This window comes from Engystomops pustulosus, chromosome 4, assembly GCF_040894005.1.
Source record: "Engystomops pustulosus chromosome 4, aEngPut4.maternal, whole genome shotgun sequence".
Taxonomy (NCBI): Eukaryota; Metazoa; Chordata; class Amphibia; order Anura; family Leptodactylidae; genus Engystomops; species Engystomops pustulosus.
This window is the reverse complement of record NC_092414.1, coordinates 142,208,442-142,230,097: the sequence shown is the minus strand read 5'-3', so window position 1 is coordinate 142,230,097 and position 21,656 is coordinate 142,208,442. Positions and strand designations below refer to the sequence as shown.

General features: G+C 41.7%; 1 protein-coding gene across 4 annotated transcripts in view; it reads left to right on the top strand.

Annotated features, from left to right (window-relative positions):
• Positions 1 to 21,656, top strand: part of CCDC33 (coiled-coil domain containing 33) — an 86,656-nt gene that overhangs the window by 11,497 nt on the left and 53,503 nt on the right. For all 4 annotated transcript variants that reach the window (XM_072147841.1, XM_072147842.1, XM_072147843.1 and 1 more), the window contains exons 3-10: positions 1,642 to 1,776; positions 4,527 to 4,684; positions 6,217 to 6,350; positions 8,260 to 8,369; positions 10,844 to 10,945; positions 11,025 to 11,116; positions 12,267 to 12,381; positions 12,573 to 12,702. In XM_072147841.1, coding sequence (XP_072003942.1) covers positions 1,642 to 1,776; positions 4,527 to 4,684; positions 6,217 to 6,350; positions 8,260 to 8,369; positions 10,844 to 10,945; positions 11,025 to 11,116; positions 12,267 to 12,381; positions 12,573 to 12,702 — 976 coding nt within the window. The remainder of the gene's footprint in view (positions 1 to 1,641; positions 1,777 to 4,526; positions 4,685 to 6,216; positions 6,351 to 8,259; positions 8,370 to 10,843; positions 10,946 to 11,024; positions 11,117 to 12,266; positions 12,382 to 12,572; positions 12,703 to 21,656) is intronic.

The window sequence follows — 21,656 nt, the reverse complement described above, 5'->3', positions numbered from 1 at the left end:
CACATATTTCACCCACTGTGAAGGCGAGGGGGCCAAGACAGAACGCCCATGTAAAGGGATAAGGGATTGGTAGATTTTCTTCAATTCTTCTACTTTACCTGTATAATTCTTGCTTTTCTTTGTTCTTTCTATTCGAGATGGGGTTATTTACTTGTGAAGATCTTTCTTTGATTTGCTTGTCTAAGTAGATATTTAATGTCCTAGTGCGGTATATTTAGATCTGAAATACTGTACAGTAGTTCCAATAGACATTTATTAAAGTCTCCACTTTGACCAGATTATGTGTACCGTATATTCCGGCGTATAAGACGACCTGGTGTTTAAGACGACCCCCCTACTTTCCTGTTTAAAATATAGAGTTTAAGATATATTCGCCATATAAGACTACCCCTTTTCCAACGCATACAAAACACCGGTAAAAATTTAAAAAAAAACAGATTTGAATTTAACATAGTCCTTTTTTTAATGTAAATTCTTATGACATGCAGGTATATAGCAGGAAAACTGTCGCTCATAAACATAAGGCATACAACAACAACATTACCATTACAGCACAGCCCCCAGTAGTATACAGCACAGCCCCCAGTAGTATACAGCACAGCCCCCAGTAGTATACAGCACTGCCCCCATTAGTATACAGCCCAGCCCCCAGTAGTATACAGCACAGCCCAGCCCAGCATTAAAAAAAAAAAAAAACTTATATACTCACCCTCCGGTGGCCCCGATGTGCTGCGCTGCTCCCCCGATGTCCGCGCGGCTCGTCTTCAGTGTTCCGCGCCGTCTTCTTTCTTCTGCCGGGCGCCGCCATTGATCTTCCCCGGCAGGCGCCTAGTATGACGCGCCGCTGCTGACGTCATACTAGGCGCCGCTCCGGGGAAAAGCATGGCGGCGCCCAGCAGACGAAAGAAGACGGCGCGGAAGACGAGCCGCGCAGACATCGGGGCCAACGGAGGGTGAGTATGCGCCCCGATGTCTTTTTGAGGCTGCCGGCAGCTTTTTGAGGCTGCCGGCAGCCATCGCTGTGCAAACACCCGCCATCGGTGCTAGCACCGATCGCGGGGTGTTACCGGTAAGCCTTTGCTGCAATATGCAGCAAAGACTTACCGGCTATGGAGAGGGCTCAGCCCGTGAGCCCGTGTAAGACGATTACCGGCGTATAAGACAACCCCAGAGAAGACAGAAGATTTTTCTGTCTTCAAAAGTCGTCTTATACGCCGGTATATACGGTACATAGAGTCATCGCTATGATAAAATTTCTCTATTGCTTGTAATCTAATATTTCTGGGCTCAAATAGTCATATTACTGAATATTAATAATTATACGAAATGTTTGGGCACATCTATGAATGGTACATGTACTAGGTGACCAATGTTAAGATTGAAATGATTGTCTTCCCTTTTTCGCATGTAATGAATGAATTATACATTTCTCATTCTTTATGCATAACGTACAAAGGTAATATAAAGGTTTTTAAGAATGTATAATCTTCCATATCATTGTTACCCTAGACATATCTAGTATACTCAGATAACAATATGATAACAATTTACTGTGCTGAAATACCTTCACTTTTGCAGCTCTATTTTCTCTATTTACTGGTTCTCTTTTTTTTTTTCCTGTCAACCATATTTCCCTGATAGGATGATCTTGAATATGAAGCTGATAAGCCATCACCTCATTCCGTTCAGCACCCTGTATCTCAGAGTTTACCTCTTGATGCTCCCTTGCGTTTCCCATCTCCTCCCAAAACACCAGCAACAGTCAGGAAGACTCGTGTGAGTACAAAATAATTTCTAAAAACTTCATATCACATTAATTTATATACTTTGAAACATGAGCTTTACACCTCTTTCGAAAATATACCTTTGAGAGAATGATCAAACACAGTTTTTAGTGTTACTTCCAACATAGGAAACGTATCATAATTAGGACAAATTCAGACGAACTTATGATCGCCCGGCCTTAGCCTTGACCCCTCCCCTCTCCATAGAGATGCACGGTGCTTGGCCGTGCACATGTGGAAAGATAGGACATGTTCTGTCTTTTCCCTGAGTACAGTATGTGTGCAGCTCCATATCGCTCGGTGTGCCTATTGCCAGCTATAGGGGATGTCCCCGTAATGTTCGTGTGGATGTAGCCTTAGTGTTGAAAAACTCAAGTCTTCCTTACAGCGCTTCAGTGTCATGTAACCAGAGCTGTAACTATGGTGGGTGGTCATGCACTGCATACAGCCATACTTCTGCCATGTCAGAGTTTTCCAAAATGAATTGTATGTGAACATACCCTTATACCATGCAAATATAAATATGCATATAGAAATCATGAGAAGATCTTTTTAATAGAATTTAAGTATTTCTAATCATTTAAAAATGAATGATCTTGGTGCATATGTTTAAACATAGCTATTAAATAATAACATATAAGATACATGTTAAGATCTATTTTAAAGGAAACCTACCACTTGAAGTGTCAGGTTTCAGATGGAAATACCGGGCACCAGCTCAGGGCGAGCTGGTGCCGGAGCTTATTTTTGTTAGTGTTTTAAACTTTATAGCCGGCGCAGGCAGGTACGCGCTCGGCGCTTACCATGCGCGCGGCTCTCCTTCACTTCCTATGTAGCCGCGCGCATGGTAAGCGCCGAGCGCGTACCTGCCTGCGCCGGCTATAAAGTTTAAAGGTTTATAAGGTTTCCTTTAAGATTAGGTAGAACATACATAAGGCATCTGAGCACTAACATATAGTTTGTGGTAAAGGATTAACATGCAAGAATTTTGCCCAGATAAGAATGATGTGATATTAGAAGACAAAAAAGAAGCTACTTGAGCTTCTGTATGGATATATTGACAACTGGGTATAACCAATTAAGTGTGTTTTTCTGCTTATCATAGCATGGTACAAACAGTGTTGAAAAGGTAGGTAGTAATCCATCCCTTTGACAATAAAAAGGTGATAACTATTTGCCTTTTATTTATACATTTACAACAGCAAAGAAATATTACAAGAACTATAAGCATGAAGTTGTAAAAAGAGAAGCTACAGTTTCTATTAAATGGGGAATACAAGTATTTTGCACAATTGTAAAATGCACATTTTAATACTCTATTAGTAGTCTTGTTAAGTTTATACATGGGAAACTATGTAATGTTTATTTTCTAACAGTTTTTCATTCAGTGCTCTATAATTAGGCATAAAACTATTCATCCAACACAACTGATAGTGATAAGCCCTACCCAAGCCTCATGTGTTGCAGGTTCTGGTACAGACTGTGTCCCTTAATGATACACAGACGTAAATCATATACACTTTTTTGATTGTGGTATATCAATTAAAACATATCTAAAAATATAAAACAAAGGAAAGATATCCTAGTTGGCCCTCTTGAGTGCTATTGCTGTAAGATACATAGTTGCAGTTACATAATTATTGACATGAGATTAGTTGGTACAAACAGCATCAAGTCTCACCTATAATGTAAATGAAATATAACAAAAGAACATGAAGCAATAGGGAACAAGAAATGTAGGGATTATGTCTTACACAATCTATTGCCTTAATGATGCATGATCAGGTGTTTTGAACATGGGCTTCAGATTATAGAGTCAAATATTTCATACCATTACACAGTATTGAACCAAAGCTGGATTAAGTCTGTTCTATAATAATTTCCTATCTGTATGTATTAAGATAGAAACATGTAGTAGAATAGAAAAGATGTTGTGAACTTCTGTAAAGGATTATTATTACTGTTTTCTTCTTGATAATTTCATAGTTTATATAGGATGGGCTATGAGATGAGCTATGAGAACAAACAATCAATGCTTATATTCCTAAAGTGTAACTAAACTTTCAAGCATTTTTTTTTGTAAATGTTAAGTACATAATAAAGTGCTAATTGTAAATTACTTTTTTGAAGAAAGTGGTTCAATGATGTACTCCCTTTTTAATTCCTCTTTCTTCCTACATTCATAACTATTGCAAAATAAACTTTGCTTCACACAGACAGCAGGTAGATAAGGAGAAGTTAAAGTCAACATTTCTAATGACTTCACTTTTCACGGTTATTGGAAAAGCATCACCTTATAGAGTAGAAATATCAAAAGACAAGGTCTGTAAAACTTTAGCATCCTGTCCTTATCTATCTGCTGTGTACAGACTACAGAGCTGATTACAGAAAACAGGAAAGAAATACATTGTATAAAATATAAAGAAGATTTTTTCTTTCATAAAGTATAATATAAGATTTATTATTGTCTCTAATAGTTTTGACTTAACTTTGCATGTTAAATCTGGCGTACACGGTCCAACTGAGCACCGGAACGCCCCCTAATTTGTGTCGTATGGCGACTAGTGCAACTGCGCCACAAAACGGTAGCGTGCGACACATTTGTAGTGCAAGCAGTTTACACCTTAAAGAATGTGAAAAGTCCAACAGAAGACTGACGCAAAGCCCTTGTAAATTTGCCTCAATAGGTTTTCTTTGAGTGATGAATTTTTTATACATTCTAATGGTTTTTGTCATCTTCAGGTAACAGAGAAAGCCCCAGCTCACAGTGACCCAGTAGTAGGTTCTGAGAGCAAACTCTTACCTGCTCCAGGAACAGAGAAAATTGTTGTCACCCTCCATTCAGCTACTCAAATCCCTTTAAATACAGCTGGTTCTGTTCCAACACCCTTCATTTCCTTGTAAGTATGTTTTAAAGGGCATAGGCAGCTTTAATTATTCAAGTATTATTACGTGAAGGTGTAGAGTGGGAATGTAGAGTGAAATCAATTTAGCCAAAATCAGTCAAAATGCTTTAAGATTCCAGATCTCAGAACGTCAAATAGACACTTGTCACAGAACAAGCTACTTTCCAGTGGGAGAACAATGTTACAGGAAATCTACTGTCAAAATCAAGCATGATAAACCAGGGGCACTTACTCATAGGCACAGTGACTGTGTTGATGGCCTCCTCCCTTCTAAAATCAGCTTTTATCATTATGCTCATGAACCAGAAGGGGTGTTATCAGAACCTCTCCGTGGTCTAGTTTCACAGCCTCTTACACTGTTTCCGTTTCACCCTGCTCCCTAAGCACTTCCCCCCTCCATCTGCCTGCTGCAATCTTGCTATAGCAGAGGAAGTTTCAGCACACAGTTGGAGGGGGAAGTGATCCTTGTACATTGTAACAGCCCGTAAAGCTACAGCATGGAGGGGCTTTGGTAATGCAACACAGAGTCCGTCCAGCTCATTCACATAATTTTAAAAACCATAAATAATAAATATAATAAGATTACCATGTTGATGTTGTCTTATTCCTGCCCGCTGTCACATATACCATGTAATGCTGCATTCTTCTCTGTGTGTGATTTACGAAAAAGAAGTCTGAGCCGTGGGACTTCATTATTCTGTCTGTCTCCGTGTTCATGATAAACACTAGCTGTCCATGTCAGGCTTTCAGAAAACATTGCACAGCAACATGAGAGAATACACAACACATCTATATGGGAGCTGCCTTGTATATTAACCACTAGTGATCTATAGCTGCCATTTTACTGCTCTCTCGGCTCTTATTCCTCTTCACACATTTTTATTATCCATATTTTAACCAAACCTGCCAGACTTGTTATTCTATTCTCAGAAGCCTAGTAATGAACTCAGGGCCCCAGGCCTAAGACACTTTTGCTTTAAGAGCGGATAATCCCGTCTGAAAATTGTTTTGTGTTGAACTGCTAATGGGATATTGCTGCCCCTCCTTGTCTTCTCAGGGGGTTCAATTGGCATTAATTTTTCATCACCTTGCTCCAGAGCTGACAGGTCACATGACTAAAACCCACCATCAGTCTCCTCCCCCATCCATTTGTCAGTCACTATGACTGACAGTATTGACACAAGCAACATGTTTATGGATAGATAAATAGATAGCTAGACATCCTATGTATATATATATATATATATATATATATATATATATATATACATATTACTATAATCTATTTATCTATCTATATAAAATATAATCTATTTACATTAGTTATCTATGTACCTATTTATCTCATATATATCTATTTAAGTTTGACATGCACCCATTTTACTGGGGTTGAACTCCCTGGGGAGGATTTATCACGGCTTGTGCGCCAGTTTTCTGGCTCTTCAGACCAATACAATGATCCTGTGGTGTGACGTGAATGGCTGGGATGCTTTCTTATTGTCTTTGGTTATATGACTTGTTTACAGAATGAGCAGCATTGATGAAAAGAGAGGAACTGGAGCACAAAGCATCTCTCATGCAGCACGAGCTCCGACCACCAGCCCAGTCTGGGGCGAAACACTGACTATGACAGTGAATGAAGAGGAGGCTGAAGAAGAAGGTACATACTACACACAGCGATACAGGGTATCTCCCATCTCTATGTTTAACAAAACTTCTTGTCACCAATACAGAAAATCTTAATAAATTTGACATTTTTATATAGAACAACGTAAAACTGCCCATACAAAAATGAATTTAGTCACAATTAAGATAAAGTAACACGTTAAATATTGCTTAAAGGGGTAATCTCGTTCGGGTTTTCGTTCGGCCACGCCCCCCGATTTCCTTTGCGTGCCTGCCATCGCCCATGTGCCACAATCCGATCGCGTGCGCCAAAATCCCGGGGCAATTCAGGGGAAATCGGCAATATTCGGGTAACGCGTCAGGAAAACGCGAATTGGGCCTTTAGTAAATGACCCCCATTGTTTGCATGATGAAAAATTGTACATTTTCCTAATATACTTTCTGTATCAATTCAGTTTTCTAGTTCTCTGCTTGCTGTCATCCTACATTTTTACTTCCAGTGGACAGAAATCTGAGCATGGTTACACAGGTGCATTGCTCCTTAGTGTCACATAGAGCTGTTTGTTATAATGAGCTGAGTGACCTGTCCACTGGAAGTAAACATAGAACCTTGGTATAGAGTGACAGCAAGCAGAGATCTAGAAAACCATGAGGAATTGATACAGAGAGGATACTGGAAAATTGCAGAACTTTTTATAATACAAACAATAACATTTATTTGCTGAAATGGAAACACCCCTTTAAGTTTTACAAACTTGTGCCTCTTTCACACAAAAATATGCCTGTCTAGAGAGAGGAGGGGCGAGCTCCGTAAGGAGGTGTGCTGTATGGCCGTACTTACTGGGAAAGATATAGCAGGCTTCATCCATTCAAATGGACAGATTTATTGCCCATTGAAATCCACAAGCTGTTTGCTACAAACGGAAAAATGTTTGTGTGAAAGAGGGCTTAATTCGTTAAAAAATCCAGATTTTCTGTCACACAATATTTCTAGCATTGTTTTAGTCTTGTAAGAATGCACAGTATTAGACACATGAATGTGAACAAGAGGCAAAATCTATGATACATTTAATACTGGTCAGACTTTTCACCGCAAACATGAGTTTTCTCCAAATTCTCTTCATATTTGTCGGTCTTTACCGCAGCACTGCCATTCTGTTCATGGAAGAGGGGGCATAGGATGCATAGCATAGTGCAGCATGTCCAGACCAAATAGTATATAGTATGTGCTTGCAGCAGAGCAGAGTTGGAAGAAGACAGGTGGATAATAATCTAAATGGTGAAATAGATACAGTGGAATATAATGTAATTGTTATCTAACTTTTTTCATTTCTTAATTGAAACCAAAGAATTTGTTGGTGGTCCATACAAATCAGTCATTTGGTAAAATACATGTGCTGGTTATGTGCTTATTCATACTGAATACATTCTCATTCACATTCCCCAAGTGTGACAGAGCATCCTCACGGAGGCCTAAGACTTCAAGCTGCATCATAGATCAGGTCATTCACACTGGACGTACATTGTGGTGCAGAAGAATTGTCATTAGGAACCCTGGAAGTCATTTGCTTTGTCTGATGAAGTTGTCACACACCTGCCCCTGCTGAATAACAAACATTAAGGCTACATTCACACAACAGTTTTTTTTTTGGGGGGGGAGTAGGGCGTATATACAGCCGCAAGCATACGTCAGTGTGCATGTAGTAAGTGTGCAAGTATTGAAAAAGAACAACCATGCCAGTGTCATAAACCTTACTCAATAGCGACATATCCAAAAATGTATTGATATGCATTGAAAACCCATAAAAACTTGCACAACCCCATGTACTTCTCTGTACCACTGTTAAATGACGCAGTGTACTATCCTCTCTTTTGCCTATGAATGAGGCTAAGTGCCTAAGTATAACAGAAATTTTTTTTTTACATTTCTTTTTTCCTTTTAGAGCTTATCCTGACTGTGGCTGATAACCTCACCCAGGACCTTCTACTGGAATACAGAATACCTATACACCGACTGGAGCCCTTCTACCCATATCATCTATGCATGGTCATGGTAGGCACCTGGGGCACATCCAGATGTTGGTGGTAGTAGTGGCAGTTTCCCAGTGTTTGTGAAGTGGTAGATTGAAGTGCTGTGATGGTTATTGAGGTTATTAAGCACAGTTTCCAATTTTCCACAAATGAAGGAGACATTACTTCAGAGAATAAAGTCCCAGATCACCAAAGTGCTTGCATATTCCCCCTATTCCACTTTTAAATTTAACATTTTACGCTTTTTACATAATTACCTTCAGCATGGATTGCTCTCTACTTTTTGAGGTGTAATGTACATGTCCCCCCCCACCACCACATTCCCATAAAACACCTCTAGTCTAGTCTACTCCATGCTCCGAGCTCCCTTTAGTTGTGCACTGGCACTGTTTCGACACGCTTCCTCATGAGCCCAGGGGGGTCCAGCTTTTATGTCATGTAATACCTCAAATTATTCTCAAATTATTTTTTCTGTCTCAATCCTTATAAACCAGTGCTTAAGTGTTATAGTTATAAAGGCAAAGGGGGAGGTATATAGAAAATTGTAGTCCGCACTTGTTTTATTTGCTCTTGCATTGTGCACAGTGCAACACGTTAGTTATTTGTGTTGCTTACTATTGATTATTCTTGCCTGTTTTCAGGATGTGAACACAATTGCACCTATTTTTTTCTTGGTGCACTTGGCTTCCTGCTGTTGCAACAGAATTGTGTCTGTTATCAGTAATAAATGTTAGCATAGAGGCAGTGAGATTGAGTTTTCTGCACCTAAAGTAAATCTACCATCACAATCCAGCATGATAAATCAAACATGAATATGAGTGGGGGAGTTGGTTGAGACGCCATCTGCTAAACAATCTATTGTCGTTGTATGAACACCTTAAAAGAAATATACTATCCATATCAGGCATTTCAGGCATCAATATCAGGAATATCAGGCATCAATATCAGACAGACTCGTAGATCCAGGCACCGTGACTGTGGTCAGCCTCTTATATTTCTTATCCAATAATACTTTCCTTCTAAAATCTACTTTTAAAATGAAATGTGTTTTAATTAAAAAATATACCTGCTTAAAAAACGGGAAGAAGAAATTGGTTGTTTCATATCCCAAGAGCAATTGACTAATTCTTTTGCAGTTGTTCATAAATCTCTAAAGGACTGTTCACAAGTTGAATTAACTTACAAGCTGTTTTTGCAGTGGTACTACACACCTGACCATTTCAGTCATATCTTTGAAAAGACTACATGTAAATGCTGGTGAGGATGCGAGGAGAGAGGCACTCTAATACACATTTTTGGGGGATGTCCATTGTTGAAACATTACTGGTCCAACAGAACCTGATCTCAGAAACTACCCATGTTATCATAAAAAAATCTGTTAAAGGAAACCTACCACTTGTAGTGGCAGGTTTCCGATGGCAATATCGGGCACCAGCTCAGGGTGAGCTGGTGCCGGAGCTTATTTTAGTTAGTGTTTTAAACCGCGGTATCGCGGTTTAAAACACTTTTTAAACGTTGTAGCCGGCGCAGGCAGGTACGCGCTCGGCGCTTACCATGCGCGCGGCTCTCATTCACTTCCTATGTAGCCGCGTGCACGGTAAGCGCCGAGCGCGTACCTGCCTGCGCCGGCTACAACGTTTAAAAAGTGTTTTAAACCGCGATACCGCGGTTTAAAACACTAACTAAAATAAGCTCCTGCACCAGCTCACCCTGAGCTGGTGCCCGATATTGCCATCGGAAACCTGCCACTACAAGTGGTAGGTTTCCTTTAAAATAGCTTTGTTACTGTTAGATCTCTCTTCCATCCCACATGGATAAGTTAACATGTAGACTTTTAACAATAGCTAAAATTCTTCTAGCCAGATCCTGGAAAGCACCTATAATTTCTATGTCATGATCAGTGCTAGTGGATCCTCTGGACCACCGCGGACGACACAAATGGAATGGAACAAAGCTCTCTCTTAGGCAAAGAAGCACAAAGATCCGGCAGGGGTCACAGGAAAAGGTTATGCATTTATAGGTTGTCAGGTGGCCAGCGCCAATTAGTGGTGTGCTGGTCCTTTAAATTTCAGACGGCGCACCCTAGGACTCGGGAAAGCGTGTGCTGAAGTGAGGAGACCGTCGCAGGCGCACCCATGGGTCGCACCAGCACCTGTGACACCCTACCATATCTCAATTTATAGATGAAGTAAATGCAACCTTCTTTTATGAGACGGCCCTCTCTCACAGCTTTCTTAAATACGAGAAACCCCAAGACCTCTGGTTTCCATGGGGATTATCCAAACACACCATCCAAATCAGTTGAACCCTCAAAATACACCAATGCTATATCACCAGTCCAGAAAAGTATATTTGTATACTATACAGGCTACTGACATACCTCTGCGTAGGTGAAAATAGAATATAATACTATATAATGTCCTTATTAATTACAATGTGTATTTAATTGCTTAAATTTTATTATAAGTTGTGTATTCTTTTATCTTCACATATCAGCCACATGACCAGGCTTTTGGTGAATGTAACCTATATGTTACCATTGAGCGCAGAACAAGCTCCATTGTACAACTGAATGGATTCACTTACAGTGCTTTACAGGTAAGTTATACATGGATGTCCTACAGGTTAGCTTTTTTAGACAATCCAGATTCAGTGTTACCATGGCTTCTATATACAGGTTCTACTTGTTGGTGTAGAGGCTCCACTTCAAGATTCTTCCTATGCTCTTTTGGCACTAGCAAGGATTGTCGCCAACTATAAAGATAACAGGTAGGTGTGTCAAAAGGACTACACGACATATATACTGTAACAGTGACACGACATTTTATTCAGAAGAAATAAAAAAAATTCTCAAATATTCCCTCATTTCATAGGGGAGACACAAGTACAACTGAGCTGAGGATGCATGTGTAGAAAAGGGAGGCAAGCAGGATTGACAATAGAGACCATTTCTTTTAGCAGTGCAAATTGAGGGAAAAAAGTTATTGCATCCATGCTGAAAATGTGCAGATATAATGTGCATATGTAAAAGTAATTAATGCCCTGTATTCATGTCAGTACTTGATCTGCACTCATAAATGATGAACACGATTTAATAAATTATTATTCAAATTAATTTTCATTTTACCTGTTACATATTTTTTCTACGCTGTTGTCATTTGCCTAGAGACACAGGGGCGCATTTACTACAAACAGTGCAAAGTGTACTATGTGCAGATTGTTTGTGTAGTGTGCAGACTGCGCCAGATTCAGGATTTGTGGCACCCATTCTTCATGAATCTGGCTCCCTGCACTGCCCTGACAGAGTGCACAACTTTTTTGGAGCACCTTTAATATAGGCCATGTGACGTAATTCTGTCGGACTGTGCATGATAAATGTGGCCTGACTGAGAATCGGAGCGCCCCTTTCGGTGCAGAAATTTGTGTCACAATAGAGGGGATAGTGCAGACCTGACGTAAAAGGGCTGCATAATTTCTTGCTAACATTGGCAGCTATTTTTATTGGGGTATGTACACGCATGTTGGTGTGAATTATGCACTGTAAAACATGCATCAAATCAAAATCCACATCAGGCTTTTCAATGAAAATTTTGAACTGCCTGTCCTATATATTTTGTGAATTCCAGAGAAATATGCCAGTAGAAAATGGAACCAATAGGCTATAACAAAATCCCCCTTGTGAATGAATCTATATAATCTGCAGATCATGTCTCAACTCAAATGGCAGGTTGAAGCCCAGGAAAGACTTTTTAATAAAGGTGCAGAACTGTTACTATAGTCCAGTACTTTTTTTGTTAATTGAAACCTATGGATTTCTTAATTATTATATTACAATTTTTTGATTGTGTCCAAAAATGAATGTATGTTCCACAAGGCTCCATAAGGCGAGCTCTTACCTCCCAACCTATGTGCTCCACAGGCAGACAAATAAACCACCCGGTATGTCAGGAGTGACACACGTCAAGGTTACTTTCCCAGAGCCTTCCCCATCCTGCTTCCAGATACCAAAAAGAGCGACACAGGGACAGCCCCAGGTAAGTAGATATCATTTTTAAAATATATCCTATAATGACATTATGAGACATTTGTGTTACTACCTTTCAATCTGAAATAACTGTAGCCCTAGTAACTACTACTAGAACTTTTCAAGGTTAATAATCATGAGCACCCTGATGTTCCTTTTTTAATATTTTTTTACTCCTGTTTGTGTTTTATATTCCTACAGATCTCTTTTCCTGGACTCCCACCCTCGCAGCCTATATGGAATTTCTCCTATTTCTTTCAGGGAAGAGATGGGGTCACTCTTTTCAGCGATGGAGCAGCTTTAGTGCTGGAGTACTATTATGTCACTGCTGGTAAATTCCTACTAGATAAAGTAGATAAAGCAGATTAAGGGTTCACGATTGAAACTGGTATACCAATGCAGCAGATGCTTAAAGCTTAACAAAACCCCTGAATAATTTTTTTCATCTCAGAAATGAATAGTGCAGCTTCTCTGTGCTTTTTTTCTGTTTCTTTGTCCTGCAGTGAACAGTGTATCTGAAAGCTATCTGAGGTACACCCACTTCAATTAGATTAGCAGGATAAAGATTAACTCTTTCAATACCTAGAGAATATTTCCCTTGATATTTCAGCTCTCTGAGGAGATAAGACTATCCAGTGAATGTTAACAGTTAAGTCATTAGACAGGTTATAAGGTCACAAGGACACACGGTCCTAAGGACGCAAGAACATATTTCTCTAATTTACTGCATTACAAAGTTTTCTATTATCAATGTGCACTATTGGTTAATGAAATTTTGTTGAACGTTTAGTTATATTTTAAGATACTGTATAAGGAAAGCAGTGCACTTATGGTTGATAACTTTGGCTTAATGTACTGTGTGTGTTCATCTGTGAGTACCATGTCATTATGTTATGACCCAGAATAATATCTGTAATACAGGCAGTCCCCGGGTTACATGCAAGATAGGGTCTGTAGGTTTGTTCTTAAGTTGAGTTTGTATGTAAGTCCGAACTGTATACTTTATTATTGTAACCCCAGTCCAAATTTTTTTGGTCTCTGTGACAATTGGATTTTAAAAATATTGGATTGTCATAAGAACCAGGATTAACTATAAATCTTAATTACAGGCACCATTGATAACTGTTGCAGCTGTTTATTGTAGCCTAAGGATAAAGTACATTAAATTACCAAAATCCAGAGGTCTGTTTGTAACTAGGGGTCGTATGTAAGTCAGGTGTTCTTAAGTAGGGGACCACCTGTACTATATTGTGTAGAGTCCACAATTTTACATTTTAACAAGATATACCAATGCAGGCAAATGCAGCAATGTTCTTTTATTTGATTGCTGTATAGTCCCTGATATAAAGATTTTTGGGGGCATTTATTAGGGTTTCTGTGGCAGAAAACTGGGAAACGCTGAGATTATTTCCCCCTGCACACTTTCACACCAAGGGGGGCGTAGAGGAGCGTGAAGGGGGCACAGCCACAGGTCGAGGTGCATTCGTGGCTCTCGCCTGCACCTGCAGCGAACAAACTTTCAATAGTGAAAATTTGCAGGTTGCACAATACTTCTACGCCAGTGTATAATAAATCTCCACAATATTTTTATTGATCAGAAACAGGGTAAGATATAAAACAGATCAGACAGACCCCAAAACATTCTCTGTCGTGGCTTACTTTACTTGACTATGGCCCACAAATTAATTCATGCCCCTGCACCAGTTTTGTTTCTGCGTCTACACTATCTTTTCACTGAAAACTGCTTGCACAAGTATTTATAAATGTAACACCCCTTCAGGCCTACCTCTGCAGGAAGGGTGTCTGGTGACTTCAAACTCAATTTGGCGCAGTGCCTCCACCCGAATCTTGCTTGAAGCTCTGTAGGTAAGCAGGAGGGCTTTCCTCTTCTGCCAGGGGTTGACTCGGGAAACCCCTGCCTAAGCTTAACACACACTCACAATAGGTAAGGGTAAAACAACTTGGCAGGTTTATTGTGAGGGAAGGAATTAGGGATGAGCCAAGTGCAATGAATGCAAACAGGGAAAAACATAAACAGGAATAAAATATTTACAGAGGCAGATTTTCTACTAAAATGTACTGCTAGTGGCAATAAAGGGCAACTGCACTCCCCAGGCCTGATTGGGATAATGGTGCAGAGGGGTCCCTTTAACTAATGAGCTCTGTGAGCAACAGAGGGGATAAATCAGAACACAACAGAAATGACACGTGTCACTATCAGACACTCAGCAGGTGACAACACACTCTCTCTACCTGCACAGGATTACACTATTATGCTGCAGCTATGCATATTACACAGTCCAATCGTTGGGGGCCTGTTGCCGCGGACGATGGCGCGCTTTCTGTAACGTTGGTGCACTTAATACTTTCAGTACTCTTGGAAATTATTTTTCTGCAAACTCCTTACTAACAATAAAGTCTACTCACAACTCTGAGTAACTGCACCCAGGCTTCTGCTTGTAGCTGGGACCAGGCACCTGGATGGTAATGGAGGGGCAGGCAGGAACCTCCTGTGTGGTGGATGTGGAGACCTCGTGGGGATCAGGCTGTGGTGCAGAGGTGGAGCTTCTCCAGCAGGTCCTCTTCTCCTCTGGGGCTGAGCTGCTGGGCTGTCTCTAGTCTTCTGCTGTGTCACTCTCAGTGCAGGACTCTCTACACTTTGCCATGTGCTGTCAGTCCTCTCTGCTGCACATGAGGTCTCTCTCCCTTCTCCTCCCCACAATCCCTTGTTTTTTCCCTTTCTCCAGCAACTCCTCCTATCAGTGTCAGTGGCCCAGAGCAGCAGGGATTGCTGGGAGATGTAGTCCAGTCTACTCCTGAGGAGTAGGTGCTGGTAGCTGCTGGTCTTAACCCCTGCTGCCCAGCAATTACATTGTCCTGTTCACATGTTGTGCTCTTAGCAGGGGTTACATAAAGTTTTTGTTCTGCAAAATTCTGCACTAAAAGGGGAGTACTGGTTCAGATTCAGATTCATGAAGACCGAGCTACACATTTTTAATGAATATGTCCCACACAACATTATTGTACTATTTTTGCTAAATGTGGGCCTAAGCATTGTTTTTTTTCTGAAAGAAAATAATCTGCTGGCATGAAGATATACAAAACATTTGAAATATAAGTTTGCCCTATATATAACATACCTGTTGACTGAATGCTTGTTTGTCTTAAAAATCTCTTACACTTTTACAAATCACTGCATATTTTCTCAATAAGAACAAAATGGCGCACATTTACTAAGAACAGGGAAAACTGCACTAAATGCAGTTCGCGTTGTATAATGCGGGGTGCACCTTTAACATAGGGCATTCAACTTCTGACGGACTTTGCATGTTAAATCTGGTGCACGGTCAGACTGAGCTCTGGAATGCCCCCTAATTTGTGTCGCATGAGTGCAGCTGCGCCACAAAAGGGTCGTGTGCGACACAAATATGGTGCAGACACTTCTTAAATACCTATGCAAGCAGTTTGCACCTAAAAGGATGTGCAAAGTTTAATAGAAAACTGGTATAAAGCCCTTACTAAATGTGCCCTAAAATCTTTAGAAACCTCCGGTAGAGGGTACCTGGAAACAAAAGAACTCAGAAAAGAAAGATCAGGCATTACTATTAGGGAAAGTCAGAAGGTCAGTTTACATTTAAAATTTTCAACTAATAAATGTCAAATGGTCAACTGGCAAGCTAAATGCCTATAGAGGAACACTAAACACAGGAAATACACAAAAAAATCTAGCTCTTCTCTAATTATTTCTATTTTATCTTAACTTAAAGAAGACTTTTCACCACCATCAACTCCAATTCTTTTAATGATTTGATAGGTGCTGCTCCACTGATTTTTGTAAAAAAATTAAATTTTCTCTCTTGCACCATGTTAGCAAGTAATCAATATTTGTCTTTTCTGGAACTCTACTGTCAGATGGTGAAGCAGTCTTCTCCGTATTTCAGCATTTTGGCAAATAAATGTATTGTTAAGTTTTGCCCCTTGACTAAGCCCCATCCCTTCAGATGGTCTTTACGCAAAAGATGGGGCATTTATGCAAGAGAAAAAACACCTATATTCTGTCTCGGGAGGATTTATAAATTATGGCTTATGTAAGGGACGTGTACCCAATTGTACCTCACAAAGAGGAAAAAAGCCCGGACTAAGGTTATGATGGAATTAGAAACAATAAACTTTATTATGACAAACAATAATTAAAAAATTGTTTTCTCACATAAAATGGAGATAGACATATAGGAGACTGGTAGCATAAATGGTTGAGGAGGGAACCTCCACAAAGATGACTAGGTATTTGTACTGAGTACAGCAAAAAAGTAATGCAGTGAGTGTACAGTGAGATAACCAACCATAAAAGAAGACTCCTTACCAAGGTGACAGGGTATTAGGCTCCAATGTCCAGGATGACTGCTGCCCTGACGTGCGTTTTGGGTCGCACTGAGCCTTCGTCTGGGGACTTAGACTTGCTGATTGTCATAACATGACACAGACTGAGAAACAGTCTACTATGCGTCTCTCTCAGTTTTAATATTAATTTCTAGATTTAAAGTTCTTTTAAGAATGTGCTACAATCTTATGAGGGATTGCCAAAGACATGCTTAAAGGGGTATTCCGGGAATATGAACATCTGATACAAAAACCCATAGGGGCTCATTTACTTACCCGGTCCATTCACGATCCCGCAGTGCGTTATCCGATGTTGATTCGGAGCTTGCCGGGATGCACTATGGTCGTGGCCCGATATCCAATAGGTGTCGCTGCTGCGCTGAAGTCCGCCGGAGTTCACCTTCTTCGTCTCGATGTATGTGAGTGCTATTCTTGCGACACAATTTATTTTTTAAAATTCAGAATTTTTCCAAATCCTTTGGGTCTTCCAACGGCCACGCCCCCCCCCCCCCATTTCTGTCGCATGAAAGCCAGCACCGATGCGCCACAATCCCGGGGCAATTCGCCGCAAATTGGAAATATTCGGGATACACAACGAAAATGCACGATTTGGACCCTTAGTAAATGAGCTCCATAATGTTATAAATAAATGAATATAACAAAACTCAATGGGGCACATTTACTTACCTGGCCACTGGAGTCTGACGATAATGCACTGTGCCGCGATTCACTAAGATCCTGCACCCAGTTCACCTTCTTCTTCCTGGTGCATGTAAGTGCATTGTCTTGTGACCAAAGTTCGATTTGTGACCCTTAGTAAATGAGCCCAAATGTCATTAGTCACAAAATGGAGCTTAAATAGTTTTGATATTATGATTCACAAAATGTTATGGCCTCTCTAAAGTAGGCTGAGTTATCACCAAGATGGCTGCCACTGCAAACTACAAGTCCCTTTAGTTCTAAGTGACTACTCCTCCCAGGCCCGGCTCCAGCACCCGGCATACCTGGGCAAGTGCCGGGGCCCAGAGAGCTGCCGGGGGCCCACACACGCTGTGCACATGTTCACTCTTCACTTCCTGTGAGGACAAGCTGTGTCCTGCACCGTTCCTCCCCTCTGGAACAAGGCACAGCACAGGTAGAGACTACAGAGAGAGTCTCTGGCTGGGAGAGGGAGGTCCGGGCTTTGATCTCCCGGACACTCTTCCAGGGCCCCAGGACTCTGCCAAAGTTCTAGGCATCGAATTTGGCCAGGGGGATTACCCCATGCAAAACTGGGACGGCAGGCTTAAGATCGCCGCTCAGAGGGTGGACCAGTGGAAGGGTTGGTCTTTGACCCTCAGAGAAAGGGTTAATCTGATCAAAACCTACCTGCTCCCGTTGATGATTTATCTGGGCAGTGTGTGCATGTTGCCAGAACCCCTCTGGACTCGGGTCTACAGTCTGTTCTTCCAGCTGTTATGGGGGAATAGGCTGAACCTAATCAAGAGGGAGGTTACTTACCGCACGAGGAGACAAGGAGGGTTGTGTATGGTCAACCCTGTGGTGTTCCTAGTGAATACCTTTCTTAAAATCAATGTTGCAAACCTCTGGAAAGAGAGGGCTCCTCCGTGGGTATACTCCTGTAGGGGATGGTTTCGGCCTTTCTTCCAGGAATGGGAGACAGGAGGGCAAGTGAAGGATCTTCGTACACCGCATGGGCATCTTCCGGCTTACGCTACCCCGCTTCTGAAGGTGATTCGCCGGTGGGGTCTGGGAATGTGGGAGATCAGGACCATGTCGAAGAAAGTCCTTGACAAGAGGGTTCTGTTGACCCATTTCCAGAAGCCTCTGGCCCTCAGGGATTGCCCAAGTCGGGATCTGGGGGTGGGTTTGAGTTTATTGAATTCCATCAGGATCCCCTTGAAGTTTTGGGATGTGACTTGGCGCTGCTTCCATGGAAAGCTGTGTGTGAGGGACAATCTGAAGTGTAGGAGCTCTGAGGAAAGGGGTTGTCCCCGGGAGGAGTGCGGTGGCCTGCTGGAGAGCATGGACCACTTCCTGCTTCAGTGCCCCTTTAACACAGAGGTGTACAGCCGGGTGGGCGCTTCCATCCATTGGCCCGGGTTAGCCGGTCTCTCCTATGCGGAGTGGGCCTATGGAGCATTCAGAGGCCTGGGTGGCCGGGACCGCTGCACGTTATTCCTAGTCAGCCTAGTGGTCAGGTACCACACGTGGAACGCACGGTGCTTAGTATCGACGCAGCGTAAAATCCTCCCGGTGGATGAGGTGGTTAGGAACATTCTGGGTGACCTGGTGAAGGTGCGCTCTCTGGAGTATGAGAGGCTGGGCACGGGGAGGGCCTCTCTCCTATGGAGGGGCTTCTCCTTTAGTGTCCCTTAGTCTGTCATCTCCGCTCCTGGTGTTGGGCTGATGCTGCACTGTAGATTTTTGTTTTGTATCTGGGCATGTAGTGATATGGGGCTTGCAGGCACCGAACCTGGGTTTTATGTGGTTTTGATTGATGATGTTGAGATTTTATTTGTATACTGTTTTCTTTATGTTGTGTTGTAAATACTGTATATATTGTATATAGTGTATATAGTGGGGTTTGGGACATAGTGTTAGGTTGGGAGGGGGGTGATGGTGGTGGGATTTACGAACAAGTGACCTTGGACTCTATGACCCTGGGCACTGGTCTGGACTACTTAACGCAAACTTTGGACGTTAGACCAGTGTCTGGGGGGAAGGGGAGGGTGCGGACGAGGGATCTAGTTTAGTGTAGTGTAGTGTGTATTTGTTATTATATATTGAAAAAAAAAAAAAAAATGGGTGTGGGATGTGATCTGTGTGGGGTGGTTTGTTATTAGAGGGTGTGGGGTGGGTTTATGTATAAATTTATAGTTATTTATAGTCATTTATGTTTTATTTGTGGGTGTGGCTTGTCTTATTGTTTATTGGTTTGGTTTAGGTTGTGATAATCGGTTGGGTGGGGGTTGTGGTAATTGGTGTTCATTTCAGTGTATTTTAAGTTATTGTTTTTACTAGGTGTGAATGTGGCTGGACCAGCAGGTAAGAGATTGTATATATTGTATATTATGTTTTGTTTGTATTGTTATGTTTTTTACTTTTATATAAAATAAAAGATCTACAGAGCTACCTGTGTGATGCAGCACATTACAGGTTAATCCCCCCTCCTCCTCTTCACACGGAGCTGCAGTAAAGCAGAAATCTGTCAGCTCAGAGATCGGGACGAAGAGGAGGAGGAGGAGGAGGAGAAACCTGAAGACTCCTCTATGTGATCCCAGGGCTGCTGCAGACACCCCATGGTATGTGACATGTATGGATGTGTATAACTGATCCATACAGTGAGTGTATTGTATGTGTGATGATGTGTTTGCTTGCATGTGTGTCTGCATGTATCTGTCTGTCAGTGTGTGTGTGCCTCCATGCTTTTCTGTACCTGTCTGCATGTATATCTGTAGCTGTCTGCATGTATATCCGTAGCTGTCTGCATGTATATCCGTAGCTGTCTGCATGTATATCTGTAGCTGTCTGCATGTATATCTGTAGCTGTCTGCATGTATATCCGTAGCTGTCTGCATGTATATCTGTAGCTGTCTGCATGTATATCTGTAGCTGTCTGCATGTATATCCGTAGCTGTCTGCATGTATATCTGTAGCTGTCTGCATGTATCTGTAGCTCTCTGCCTGTATATATGTCTTGCTACATGTGTGGATGTGTGAATGATATGAATCATCCAAGTATACATGAGAAGCAGAGAGGGTTCTGTGTCAGTGATGTGTAGTATAAGGTTACACAGCAGCTCAGGTGTGTATTATGAGGTTCTGCAGCAGCTCAGGTGTGTATTATGAGGTTCTGCTGAAGCTGAGGTGTGTATTATAAGGTTCTGCAGAAGCTGAGGTGTGTATTATGAGGTTCTGCAGCAGCTGAGGTGTGTATTATGAGGTTCTGCAGCAGCAGTTATGTGTATTATGAGGTTTCGCTGCAGCTAAGCTGTGTATTATGAGGTTCTGCAGCAGCAGTGATGTGTATTATGAGGTTCTGCAGGAGCTCAGGTGTGTATTATGAGGTTCTGCTGAAGCTGAGGTGTGTATTATAAGGTTCTGCAGGGGCTGAGGTGTGTATTATGAGGTTCTGCAGCAGCTGAGGTGTGTATTATGAGGTTCTGCAGCAGCAGTTATGTGTATTATGAGGTTTCGCTGCAGCTAAGCTGTGTATTATGAGGTTCTGCAGCAGCAGTGATGTGTATTATGAGGTTCCGCAGCAGCTAAGGTGTGTATTATGAGGTTCTGCAGCAGCAGTGATGTGTATTATGAGATTCCGCAGCAGCTGAGGTGTGTATTATGAGGTTCTGCAGCAACAGTGATGAGTATTATGCGATTCCGCAGCAGCTGAGGTGTGTATTATGAGGTTCTGCAGTGTTGAGGTGTGTATTATGAGGTTTTGCTGCAGTTGAGGTGTGTATTATGAGGTTCTGCAGCAGCCGAGTTGCAGTTTCAGTTTTATTACTTGGCAGAGTGGAGGGGCACACATTTTTAGGTTCGCCCTGTTGGTTAAATAACCTCAAAACTGCCCTGACCATGACACGACTGTTTGGGATGATAAAATGGGGAATATTTCAGGCAATAGGAGACCATTTTAGTTTTTGAATTTTTAATGCTGGCAGTGCAAAGGGGCCCACTTAGGCACTGTCGCCCAGGGGCCTACTGAAACCTGGAGCCGGCCCTGACTCCTCCCTCTTATGCTCTGCTTTCAATGATGGTGTAACAGACTATCTTTCTCTGTTACCATAGTAATGATGGGGGAGATCACCACCTGACCACCTGTGCCCACCCCCTCCTCCAACTGACGTGCCCCGCTACTCCCCCACTACCCTCACATGTCATGGAGGTGCCGTATTCACA